Source organism: Eptesicus fuscus, chromosome 10 (genome assembly GCF_027574615.1).
Source record: "Eptesicus fuscus isolate TK198812 chromosome 10, DD_ASM_mEF_20220401, whole genome shotgun sequence".
Taxonomy (NCBI): domain Eukaryota; kingdom Metazoa; phylum Chordata; class Mammalia; order Chiroptera; family Vespertilionidae; genus Eptesicus; species Eptesicus fuscus.
The window spans coordinates 86228037-86241491 of NC_072482.1; the positions used below are offsets into that span (position 1 = coordinate 86228037).

The 13455-nt window shown below is 40.0% G+C and overlaps 1 protein-coding gene across 1 annotated transcript in view; it reads right to left on the reverse strand.

The window, feature by feature from the left end:
* Window positions 1–387: 387 nt before the first annotated feature.
* Window positions 388–13455, reverse strand: part of SLC35F1 (solute carrier family 35 member F1) — a 287997-nt gene continuing 274929 nt past the window's right edge. The window contains exon 8 of the mRNA XM_008138863.3: window positions 388–1612. Within this exon, the coding sequence (XP_008137085.1) occupies window positions 1388–1612 (225 nt within the window). The 3' untranslated portion in view covers window positions 388–1387. The remainder of the gene's footprint in view (window positions 1613–13455) is intronic.

Genomic DNA, 13455 nt, shown 5'->3' on the forward strand with positions numbered 1-13455 from the left:
TCCCGTTACCACCCTGTAACTTTATCGAGGATCTTTTTGAATGATAGTGAAGCCAGCCAGACGTAAAGACCATTTCCCATACTGACACATAGAATCTATTTCTAAATCATAGAGATGTGCGGTGGTTCTTACTTCTTGTGTTTGGAAAAGGGCTATTTTAAGGGCCCTTTTAACAGAATTAGAGTAGTGCCATATCCCTCAGAGCCTTATCAGGACCTTGTAATATTCTCTGTCTCCATAAGAATGCTATGTTGATATATTCTGTTAATGAATGGATGCCAAATATGACCAACATGCCAGACTTTCTCATGGGTGACATCTTTACCACCACAAAGTGGCCAGATCAGTTGAGCTTTGTCAGAGACTACTTCATATCAGCACCTTGACTTTGTCTGGAGGCCACAATAAAGGTAGCTGCAGGCTTGTGTATTTCAGAAGGGTGTCACACAATTAAAAGGACAGAGGACCATGGCTTTTGCCAACACCTTGATTAATTTCCACATCACTAAAGATAATCTAGGGGGAAAAAAGAAAAGCAAATCTATTTTTTGAAGAGAGGATATAGGAAGAGGCAGCAGGATTTAAAAAAAAATATATATTCCCCTAAACATACATTATATTACTCCCAGGGATTCCCATAAGCCACAGAAATGGAACATTCCTTATCCCGTTACTTCAGAGACTTGATTGGCATTATCTAAGGTGGCACAACAGAAAGACAATGGCCGGGAATAATCAGAGATCAAAATATAAAAAGGCGATATCTATTCCTAGAATAGAGAAGCATATGGTCAGTTGCCCCTCCCCACAAGGGTCACAGCAAGAAATACTTATTGAGCAGACAATCCAAAGGTAACAGGGGAAGCCGTGAGCCACCAGGTCCCCAGGATAGGGACACTTCTCAGGGTGGGGCTCCTGTGGCCGGCAGCACTCATAGACTGTGCACACAAAATGAAGTATGATTCTTAAAAAGTGACTTGCTATAGAAAAGTGGGATTTATGTAAACTACATGTGGGTGGTCTGGCAATAGTTTCCTTCAAGAGTACAAAACATCCTCCTGAAACTAGGCGTCATAAGAGCAACAATAATAATCCACGTGATAATAATAACAGTTGCTTTTGATCCAAAAATGTTCACAGTAATTAATGCAGGGGCGTTGTGATCAGGATACACACAAGCGGGGCATCTCTCCAAGTCAGGTGGGTCAGAGCCTGTCTCCAGTGATGCTTACTAGCTTGTGCCTTTGACAGGCTTTTGGATTTGCTACCTTGCAGTCCACCCGTGTAAACTGCACCTAATAAATACCTTTCTCTATGTACAATACAGAGATGATGGGCGAACACGTGGCCACTGAGTTGTGCTCAGTGGGCGGGGGAGGGCCTCAGCCTAGGCCACACGGACGTGGGGCTCCTCTTCGGTCTCCTGGCCCAGGCTGGTGTAGGTGACCGAAGGCTCCACCTGAGCTGTGGCTGGTAAGTCCACGACAGGTCCCGAAGGGTTGCGGAACTGCTTGTACACCCGGGGGTCCTGGGCTATGTACGTGGAGGTGGAGGAGTAGAGCACCAGCCCGATGAGGATGGTGAAGAAGGACAGGAGATAAAGTCCTGAAAACTAAGAAACACCACAGCAAGTTAATCAGCATTCAGAGGGGAACCATTTATACATTAAAGAAGCACAGGGAGACCAGGGTGGACCCGCTTCCTCTTAGACCAGGCGCTTGATGAGCTGGCCAGTGCTCTTGATGGAGGTTAATTGGCTCTTCCTAAACTGCCTTGGTCTTATTGAGTCTCCTTATATATTTTTTTCTCGACTCTGTGGCTAACACAGAGGAACACTTAGCTAACTGTCCCTAAAATGCCAGTGAGTACCGGATGTGGGAGAGCTAGGAAGCACAAATTAAAATACATCAAGTTAAAAGCCAAAAATCTCCAATATCGCTCAACACAGAATGGGCTGTCGTTGGCTTCATTAAACCCAGCTGAAACATAGATATTCCATTTGATGTTGTAATGAAGCCATGAACACCAGACCCCTCCCTGACACAGCTGCATGGGCACTCCCATTTCCCCCTAATCCAGTTCACACTCTATTTGTCTTCTGGGCAGGAGCTGTTATTTGACTATCTTTTCATTAGATTATCACTGGGTGGGAAAAAAAAACTATAGCATTCCATTCTTGACCCCCTAACCTAAAAACAAAACCAAACAGGGTTGTATCTATAGAATTTTGCTTCCTAAATTCCTTGCTTGACAGTTGGTAGAGTTTTGTAAGAAAAAAAAAAAAAGAGAGAGAATAATGGTTTATATAAATGCCCAAGAATTTACATATGTGTTAAAAACTACCACTTCTGAACCTTCTTGAGTAGTTACATGGGAAGTAGCTACTTGAGTAATTACTGGGGGAGAGTGAGGTAACAATATATGCTGCCACTTCTGCAGTTTCTTTCATTCATTCACTACGTTCAACAAACAGTTCCTTCTCTATATCAAACGTTGAACTTTTTACTGAGAAAAAGAAATGGAAACATATGGTTGTTACCATCAAGGACTTAATAGTCTCAGTGGAGAAGCAGGGATATATAGATAGACAAGAACAATACAAGGCACTGTGGCTGGCCAAATCTCATTCTAGTCAATAGCTATTATCCCCATCTTGACCACATTCTGCATCCAAGGGAAAAAAGGATCACTTTGATTTTCCTATTTTATTTTTTTATGCTCATATTCTAAAAGAACTAAAAACTGGTGGGAAAATAAAGGACAAAAGTCAATTGGAAGCTGGAAGAAAGGAGGAGGAAAAGGATCCAGAAATCTATAAAGTAAGTTGCAAGGTTACAATAAAGAGGTAAAAGATGGCTATAACAGGAAAGGCAGTTTTGAAAATGGCACAAAGAAAAGATAGTCCTGTGGCTAACATTCCTGCCATGATGGTGGGTCTTTTCCTTTCTTCTTTTCCTTCTATTTATTTATTTTTTAGCAGCAGAAAGATAGCTAAGACTAAAGGCCATTTTCTGATTTTCTTTCTAGAAAGGAAACCATATGATAATACTTCCTCAGATGGATGTATATGCAAGACTCAGCTTGTAACAGCTTCACTTAATTTGAAATAGTTCATAGGAAAAGAAGACCCCTAACTCAATACTGTTGTATATAATCTTACACCTAAATGTGCTTCTTAAAATTCTACACTCAAGAGATTCATCCTTAATCTAAAAGTTTGGTGAATGAAACGAATTTGTTCCTAATTTGACCATCATCTCAAATATTTTGTTAATGACTTGCATTTTCAAAACCTATACTCTATTTCCAATGCCTTTCCATTTAATTCATACAAAATTCACTCTAAAACTGTCAAAATATTGATAGCATGGGGTTTTATATGGTAGAGGCATCTTGGAAGTCACCCAAGAAATTTTATTAATAGACAGTAGGGAAAGTTTTCATTTAAACATTAGCCCACAAAAGGAGCAGTAAGGCCAGCATTACAATTAATCTGGATAAATATTGAAAGTTATAAATAACAACAGGAAGGTTGGACTTGTTAAAAAATCAGAAAAAGTTTCTGCTTATTTTCCTTTATAGGTAGACTAGAGGCCCGTTGCAGGAAGATTCCTGCAATAGGGCTTCCTGCTGTGGTTGTCGCCCCGCCTGCTTCCTTCCCTTCTCCCCTGGCCCACCTGCTTCCATCCCTACTCCCCACCCCACCTGCTTCCCTCCCTTCTCCCCCGCCCCGCTTGCTTGCTTCTCCGCAGCTTTGCTCCCTTCTGCAGTGCTTGGCTTCTTTCTAAGCTGTCTTCAGTCTTCACTCTGGCCTGGATATGCAAATCAACTGCTATCTTGGTTGGGTTAATTTGCATACTCGCCCTGATTGGCTGGTGGGCGTGGCTTGTGGGCATAGCAAAGGTACGGTCAATTTGCATGTTTCTCTTTTATTAGGTAGGATAGGGAAACAATTTAATCAGGATGACCCTCAGTTCTGGATGCCACACTTATCCTGATAGAGCATCCGATTAAAAACAAACAAACCTAATCAATCTAACAAAAATTCTGTATATTCCCAGCTGTTTAACTTATCTGCAAAGAAATACTCATTTCAAGTTCCCTGAGCAAGGAGAACAGGGGCTGCTCTGGAATGCTGATGGAGGACTGAGAGCCACCTCTGAGCTGCAGATAAGGCAAATTTCAGGTAGAGGCTCGCTGTCTCCATGTAAGAACATGGGCTGTTGTCTGGAGTGTGCTTGCTATCCTCCCTCAGCCAACGGGAAGTGATCAGGAGATGCTGTATGTTCTGTGTTGCAGACGCACTCCTGCCTGCATTTTCTCTGACTTGTAGCTTTGAGAAGCTGAGACAGGACGCATCTGCATTACACTACCACACTGCACACTCCGCTTACTTTGCTGCTGCCATTTTCCACCTTGATGGATCTCTTTGTTAACGAGGGTCAGAAAGCACCCAAGGTGCAAAAGAAGAAAGCCTGTGTGTTGCTTAGGGAGATCTGACTGGGACACAGCCATGGTCCAGAGGAGGTAGCATGAAGACTGAGAAAGCTGGACAAAGCTCTTTAACCTCCAACTAGGGATGAAACCAAGCTCTTAGCCCGCTGGTGCCTCAATATGATTACTAGTTAGCTAATGGGACATTCAGCACATCAATGAAGGACAGACCAAATTTCCATTTTAGCTTTGCTATTAGACTTCTGAGTTGAGTTTTAATAAACTAATGACTTTAATGAGCCTAAGCTTATACAAAGTAGAAAGCCACATGGTTTGAAAGCGACTTCAAAGTACATTTATAAACATGTCAACTAGAATATGTGAGGAAGAGAGCAATTTTCAGGGGCAGCTTTCCTTTTCTAGCTTGCCTAAGAAGATGACAGGGAGGAGCAGAGGTGCACACGGGCAATCCTCACAGGTTGAAAGTGAAGGATGAAGTGACTGTAGGTTAAAGCTCTACTTTCAGTGAATGTATGTACCCGCCATGCAGTATGGTGGGTCTGGCTTCTGTCTTATCCTTATTTCCTGGGAGAGCACTTTAAAAAAGTTCCTCTATGTGTATGCCTGGGTGCCAGGTGGCTTCTATAGGTGCCTACTATTGGACTCTGGTCACTTTTGTTCAATGACTTCACTGGGGCCTATTAATGATCAGAACCAATTTTATTTTAACAAATAATTAAAAGTAAAATTTTATTTGAGCTCTTACAAAGAGATGTTCCACAGTTCTATCTGCAAAACAAGACAAAACAAAAACAAAGATTCCATGGAAACAGAAACCATGTCACTCGTGAGGTAGAGGAAAGACCTGGAAAAGAGCAGTTGGTGAGGTCCTTGAGGAAAGGTGGGTACAGGGCATGTGTAAAGCTCTTGGAGTTATCTGAGAAGTAAGAAGAGTTTTGATCTAAGTTAGGTCTCACTTGGAGAGCTGGAAGAAAAGATCAGAGAAAATACAGTTGGAAGGAGGGAGAAAACAAGGTAAAAATAGAAAGAAAAAAAGATACAGGTAAAGAAGTTTCTCAATAGGTAGGAGGAAAGGGGGGTGCAGAACTCAATAACCAACAAAATAATGATTCTATTCTAAAGTGAGCCAGTATGTCTCTCTCAAATTTTTGTACACACACACACACACACACACACACACACACACACACACACACACCTGTGAGCTGCTACTGCTCATGTGATAAGACCTGCCTTCTGAACTTTTCTGAGAAGAGTGAGAGAACATTACCTCGAAGGCTTCTCCTGTGTAAACTGATAAGCCAGGAACACTGCCTTCAAGCACTCAGGTGTTCCCAAGACTATCTCCGATGAAGGGAAGAAGGAAATAACCCAATATCTCAGACCGTAGCTCAAAAGTAACATCATTGCTCAAGTTTCAGAAGACGATCATCTTGCCCAAACAAGAGGGCTTTATTGGATATGAGCCTGACACTGAAAGAGGCATACCATTTGGAGACATGATAATGGTAAGTGTTGAAACTAACTTCGGAACTGCATAAGGAAGCTACTCAGAAATGAATTTGAGGATATTTTTAAGTGTTCTTAGACATAGCTTTAATGTGGAGCTTTTCCACATACACAAAGGATATGTGGCTACAATGATTTCCTTTCTAGTTTTTATTCAAGAACTAGATATAATTAAGCTTTTCCACATTTTTTACTCTTTAGCAGAAAACATCTAGGAGGGAAGAATCTGGAAATCTGCAAACTTAGTGGTTGCTTCAGCAGTCAGTGCAACCGTAGCTCAGTCGAATGATGAAGGGCAGTGACTGGTCAGTCCCAAGGTTATGCGGCACAGGATGGTAAATGTGAGGTTTAAGAGCTGTGGGAGAATTTCTGTGTAGGGAGACTGGCCTGGCTATTTCAGCAGACAATTTATGACTGGGAAAAAATTAGAATTTTAATTAAGTTTGTTTAAACTGTCCTGAATACTCTGCAATGCTAAAAAAAATTTCTTTCCCCCAAACTTCCAATATAAAATGCACATATAAAGATAATCAACTGGCACATATAAGCATGATTTCTAGACCAAGAAGGAATAAATAAGCCCAATTCTTTCTGAAACAGAACCAGCTTACACAGTTTGGAGGTTCTAGGTAATAGAGTAGTTTGAAGACCCAGCAGTGACTAAGTGAAATGCCAATTAAAAGAGTGAATCTTGGTAGCATCATCATTTCACTAATGAAATCAAATGCTACTATAGTTGTTTCAAAGTCCAATTTTGAAGAAACTGATATAAATGGATTTGGGGAGCCCAAGTTCTCTTGAGTGCCCACTTTACATATGGATTGAAGGGTCAACCCTTTGGGCAACAATCTAGGAAGGGGAAAAACCAATCTGCTGAGTGTCCTGGGGTGGAAGGGAGAGGACAGCTCAGCAATGACAACGCATCCCTCGGCCACCACGTGTGTCTCAGAAAGGTGTGGACCACACCTGGAGCTTGAGAGTGGAATGGTGGGGAGCAGAACCAGAGGAGGCTGTAAGTCGGGGCCTGGTTGGGATCTTGAGGCTAAAGGCTCTGCCTGATTGTGATCTATGGCTGCTGGGTCTGAGCCAGTTGCTATTCAAGGCAAGGAAACTAGACAGACCTGGCTCCGCAGAAATGCCAACATAAACAAGTTGACGCTCGACCTCCTAAACTTGGCTCTGCACTGAATTAACAAAATCATTTTTATTATTATTAAGAGTATTAAAAATGCAAAAGTTCTGCTTCTGAGTTTACTAAACTGAAAATAAATTGCCTGGAGAGGACAGAGCTTTTTCAAAGTTTTTAGATCTGCCTTGTACCTGCTCTGTCTCCTACTCTTGCCTCTTCTCATTTCTCCTCTCCTTCTCTTTTCCCCATTTTTTTAGAAGAAAAGGGATAAAGCTCTCTGGTTAAATATTGCAATATTTCTTTCTTCTAGGTCACAGCATGGACAATACCAAATGCGGGCATGGCACACACTCTACCGTCAAACACCATAATCGGTTGTCTTTAGGGACCAAGAACACTTACCCCCGCTCATTACCTCCCATTCTTTCTCCAAGTAGGAGTGAGAAAATAACCCCAAATTCATCTGAACTAGAGAAAATAAATCAGCGAGTGCCCCAGTCAAAATACTAAATGGTCCCTTCATCCGTATCAGAAAACCACAGCGCAGCTAAGGTTTAAATATTTGGGAAATAACCTATGCTCTAAATGCCGCTTTGTAAAGGAGAGAAGCAGCAGCCAGGACCCTTGCTGCTCTGTGTCCTGACGCTGTCACCAGGTACAGGCTGTACCCCCCACTGCCTTTCCAGTCTGATTTATGAGGCCTTTTGTTTGGTTTTCAAAACCAATTCATTTGGCAGCATAATTTGTGTAGTCAATCACATCTAAGGCCAATAAAGGTTTTTTTTTTCCCCAGGCAAATATCTTCCCCTGTGGGTAATTTCACACATGAGTACAGCAACAGGGAGCTAAAAATGGATTTCTGCCATTATCTTTTATATGACAAACAGACATTTTCACTTGGTTTGATGAATTGATAGGATTCCTCGTTTGTGCAGATTTCTATTCTCTGTAGTCCCACAAATGAAGACCATAAAGTCAAGCCACAAGTGGAATAAAAGGGGACAACTCTATGGGAGTGTTTAATTATAGGTTCAGTGACAACAAAGGCTGTGTGATGGCTCCTTTATGTCACCTTGCCATGCATCAGTCTTAGTATCAGGATTCAAAAAAGGGACTATATTTGTGTGCAGGGTACACTGAGCAGTGGCCTTCATGCCGTTTGGATTCTTGCATCACAAGATATCTATTTTCCTTCCACACAACACAGAGATACACACTGGGCGGATTGATTTTGTAGGAGACTGAATATTAAGCTAGTGAAAGACAATTTATAGACGTGGTAATGTTGCTGTTCAACACATTTCAGAGAACCCCAGCCCCATTACAATGGAATCAAGAGCTAGAAATGGGAGTGGCCCCACTCACTATTACCCCTAGTGATCCACTAGTGCAATTTTGCTTCCTGTCCCTGCAACCTTATGCTCTGCTGATCTAAAAGTCTTAGTGCCAAAGACAGGAATGTTTCTACCAGAAGACACAAAAATTATTCCATGGAACTTCTCAAAGTTAAGACCACCACCCAGCCACTTTGGGCTCCTCCTGCTTCTCAACCAACAGGTAAAGAGGGGCTTCTTGTTACTGTGCTGACATGGTGGGGTGATTGATCTTGGATACCGAAGGGAAAGTGGGCTGCTGTGTCACAATGGAGGTCAAGAAGAGTATATCTGGAATCCAGGAGATCCCATAAGCATCTCTAAGTATTACCATGCCCTGTGAACAAGTCAGTGGAAAATTTCAACATCCCAATTCAGATAGGACTATCAATGGCCCAGATCCTGCTCAATGAAGGATGAGTCACCCCACCAATTGCCAGCTGAGGACAAATATAATACAGAAAAAATAGTAGAAGAAGGTACTTATAAATATCAGCTAAATCACATGACCATTTACAGAAATGAGAACTGCAATTCTCATGAGTATTTGTACCTTATTTTGTTATGAATATGTTTGTGTGTGTACGAAATAACTTTGTTTCCCCCTTTCTCTTATCCCCTTGCCATGTAAGATGTGTTGAGTTTTCATCAGAGTATTCAAGTATTGTTACCTTTACATCATAATATTTAAGTTACAGATATCAAGGAAAAGAGTCACATCCCCCAAGGTGTTTGTATCCTCTTCTAGTGTGTTAGTGTGTTTTCAGTTGTGTGCAGAATAGTTGTCTCATGTCAAACAAAACTGTGATCTTGTTACTGTCTTTATTTCAAGATTAAGTATGATTTAAAGAGATGTTTATATGGGGGCAAAGCTGATAGACAAACACTTGAGATAGTGAATTTTATTTGTCAACTTGGCTAGGCCACAACACCTAGGTATTTAGTCAAACACCTATCTAGATGTTGCTGTGCAGGTAGTTTGCAGATGAGACTAACTGTAAATAGTAAGTAGACTTTGACTAAAGCAGGTTACCCTCCATAATGTGGATGGGCCTTATCCAATCAGTTGAAGGCCTTAAGAAAAAAAGCCTGAGGTCCCCCAAGAAGGAAGGAATTCTGCCTTTGGACTCCAGCTGCAACACCAACTTTCCCTGGGTCTCTAGCTTGCTGGTTTGTCCTTCAGATTTAGAATTTGCCAGCCTCTACAGTAGCAAGAGCTAATTCCTTAAAATAAAAATCTCTATTTCTATAGATATATGGCTATAAATACACACAAACACACACATGTCTTTCTGGCTATGTTTCTCTGAATAACCTAATACAATTGATGATTTCAAAACATCTGTTATACAAGCTCTTGAAGCTGATGTAAACTTTCATAACAATTTCTCTCCATGGCAAATTTTAGAAATGGGGTGTTTAATGATCTTTCCCAGGAAATATAAAGTGGTGGTTCATAGTGTGGGTGTTAGAGTCAGAATTCTGGCATTGCATCTCTGTTTTCCATTTCCTTTGGTGATCTTGCACAAGTTTCTTACCTCTCCACGCCTCTAGTCACTCACCAGTTAACTAAGGATAGTAGTAGTGTGTGGCACATAGTAAATATCCAGTAAATGTCAGCTATTGTTAGCTTTATATTACAAAGAGTAAATGCTAGAGCAAAAACAAATATAAAAACTCTCCTCAAGAGCCATTTCTGAACCAAGCTGAACTGCAAATGCATTTGTATAACTGACTACTGAAAAGCATCACAACAATCAATCCATCGGGAATGGGAGGCTTTGTGTCAATGCAAATAATAAACCCCTGGCTCATAGGCTCAGTGTTTGGATTTATTCATGTTCAGTTTTTTTACAATGATGCATAATTACAGAAGTCACAGAAATCTCCATAAATTCCTATTCTGTTTTCACCTTATTTATTAATTTTGAGCAGCTACTCCCCCTTGGCACATATCACACTGGAATACCCACGAGTATATGTGAGTTAGCAATTTATTTTGCTTCTTTGGTTGGTTAGCTGAAAAGTGGCCCCACAAAATGCATCCTAATCCCTGGAACCTTCAAGTGTTAGTTACCCTAGTTGGAAATATGTCTTGCAGATATGATTAAGTAAAGGATATTATGATAGATTTTCCTGGGCGCTATGGACTGAATTGTGCCTTCTCCCCCGACCCACAAGTTTGTATGGTGAAGCCATGACTCCCATGTGGTTGTAATTAGAAATGGGGCCACCCAACAAACAAAGGTCCTGGACTGGATGGCTTCACAAATGAATTTTATCAAATATTCAAAGAAGAACTCACACTTATCCTTCTCAAACTATCCCCAAAAATTCAAGAGGAGGAGACTTCCAAGCTCATTTTATGAAGCCAGCATTATCCTAATTCCAAAACCAGATAAAGACACTACAAAGAAAATCACAAGCTTCTAAGAACAATCTACATCTCTATTGCGCAGGGGAAGAACTCAAATCCAACATATCTTGGAACAACCTTAATGGATTATTGATGAACTAAGAAGCTGTTCTTTCTTAATTCATAGCAATGAATGATCATCAAGAAATACTACCATGGCTGCAGGATGGGGAAACCCCTTGACAAAATGAAAAATGAACTCTCCTGCAACCATATTGGAATCTTTATTTCCTTCTCTTACATTAACCCAGTGATGGCAGGAAAGACAGAAAAATGAAATAAAGGGGCAAGTAATTTATTGCAAAGAATACCATGATATGGAAGCTGTCAAGGAAGAAATCATATTATGATTTTAATGGTTAATCAATATTTTTTAAATAAGAAGTTCAGTACATGATAGATAGGTGCCATGTTCTCTTATGTAGCCCTCAACACGCACTTTTTAATTCCAGAATATCACTGAGGAGCATTGGCATTGGTCCAAGGATATTTAGCTATTCCATAATAAAATCTTCAACATCATTATTATTATATATTCAGAGTATTGCAAGATCCTTGAAATCCATGGAGTGCTAGAAAAATGCGACAGACATTCAATGCTAATGTTTATTTTTCCCTCTTTAAATTAAGCTTGGTACCTATTATAAAAATAAAATAAATTATGTAATGTCTTAAGACTTTAAAACAATATGAAATTTGGGTTATGATACTGTTATATATTAGTAAACACATTTTAAAAAATCAAAATCTAGAGGTGTCTCCTGAATTTGACATTCATGAACTGATATAGCCACAACCATCTATATGTCTCTCTCTCTAACCAGCTATAGCCACCATTCCTCAGCACCAAGCTATAAGGAGTTTTGTCACTTGGAAAGAACCTTCTTTTACTATCCAGTTAGCCTCTGAGTATTATGGTTTCTGTTCTCTGGACACGCGTGATTATGGGAAAGTTAATTTGATAATTGTTTTTTTTCTAATATTCTTGTTGAACCTCCATGTTCCTCTGAGATATTCCATAAGCCACCCATGAGTTCAATCGAAGCATGAATCAAAACAATGACTTGCTATTGTGGGAGCTAGATTTTTTGCTTTTTAGCTGGTTTCATTGACTTGAGATGCAGAGTCCACATCAATCAAAAGCTTTTTTACTTCTTATGTGAAAGTTCCTAGATAATGTTTAGCCTATAAATTTGAAGTTTAACCTCAAATGTTTCTTATAGAAATAAGCCTTTTATTGAATAAATAATTGATGAACACCTACCATGCCAGGCACTGTACTAGACACCAGGGATCCAGCATAGAACAGACATGCATGACGCCTGTCACCTGGAGCTTAATTCTTATATAAAGTTATCCCTTTCACTTAAAGGTGGGACTCGTTAGTACCCAAAGGAAGCACCAATACAATCCATAACCGCTGGGACCACCACAGGGCAGTGGGAAACAGGGACACTCCTGTACACAAATGCCTGGTTCCACAGAGCATCAGAAAGGAACTGGGTGTGAAACTGGCAGCCAACATTGACATTCAAGTTATCGGAGCTGCACTGCTAGGTCAGAGGCCCACAGAATAGTTTACAATGTATTTATTTAAAAAATAAAAACACATCCCAAATATATTTAAATGAGACAAAACACTAGGTATAAACTGCCTTAGTGCTTAGCAATGTAAAGAGAGAAGAGTTTAACTTTATGTAAAAATAGTTATAAAAACAGACACAAACACTTCAATTCTTTGTGTACATGGTTGTCAATTAAAACTGAGATTAAACCATTTAGAACCTTCTAATCAGTGTACGGTTGTAATTCTGCCCCATTTTTTAATGGCAGAGATTCTTATTTAGATTTCCATTGTATTTGAGGAGATTGCTAACTTTATGTATTTTTGAACTGAAAATAGCTTTCTGGTTTTATGATTATAAAAATAAATGTTCATATATTGCTTTGGTAACACATAACTTATGCAATGCTTAAAAGTGTGAAGAACATGAAATATAAGCACTAAAAATTCTGCCCTCCTTACTAATGTCATTATTTATTGAGTGTTCACTGTGCCAGACACTGCAGTAAGTCATTTACGTGTACTATTTCATTTCTGTACAAGGACCCTGATGCTACCAGTTATATGGTATCCACTACTGTGACCTCAATTTTACTAATAGGGAAAGAGAGGCTGAGGGAAGCGAAGTTCTGCACAAGGCTGTATAACTGGCAACATCAGGGGTCCTGTATAGAATTCAGAGGGCAAACCTGACACACACAAAAAAAAAAACACCTGGATTTTTATTTTCACTGACCTCTAACTGACATTTGGCATTTCTTCATTATAAACGTGAGCAGTGACCTACATTGGTATTAGCAGTACCTTAGATGCTTTCGCTAGCACAAATCACATACATGTGCATGTCACCTTACAATCGCAGATCTCTCCAATATTGCTTACACTCATCACTGCTTCGAAATGACGGTACTTAATTAGATGTGCTTCTACATCTTGTGACTTGATATATTACTATATCATCAAATGGTAAAATACTGTGATTACTTTAATCGGCTGGCTTTGTTTGCTA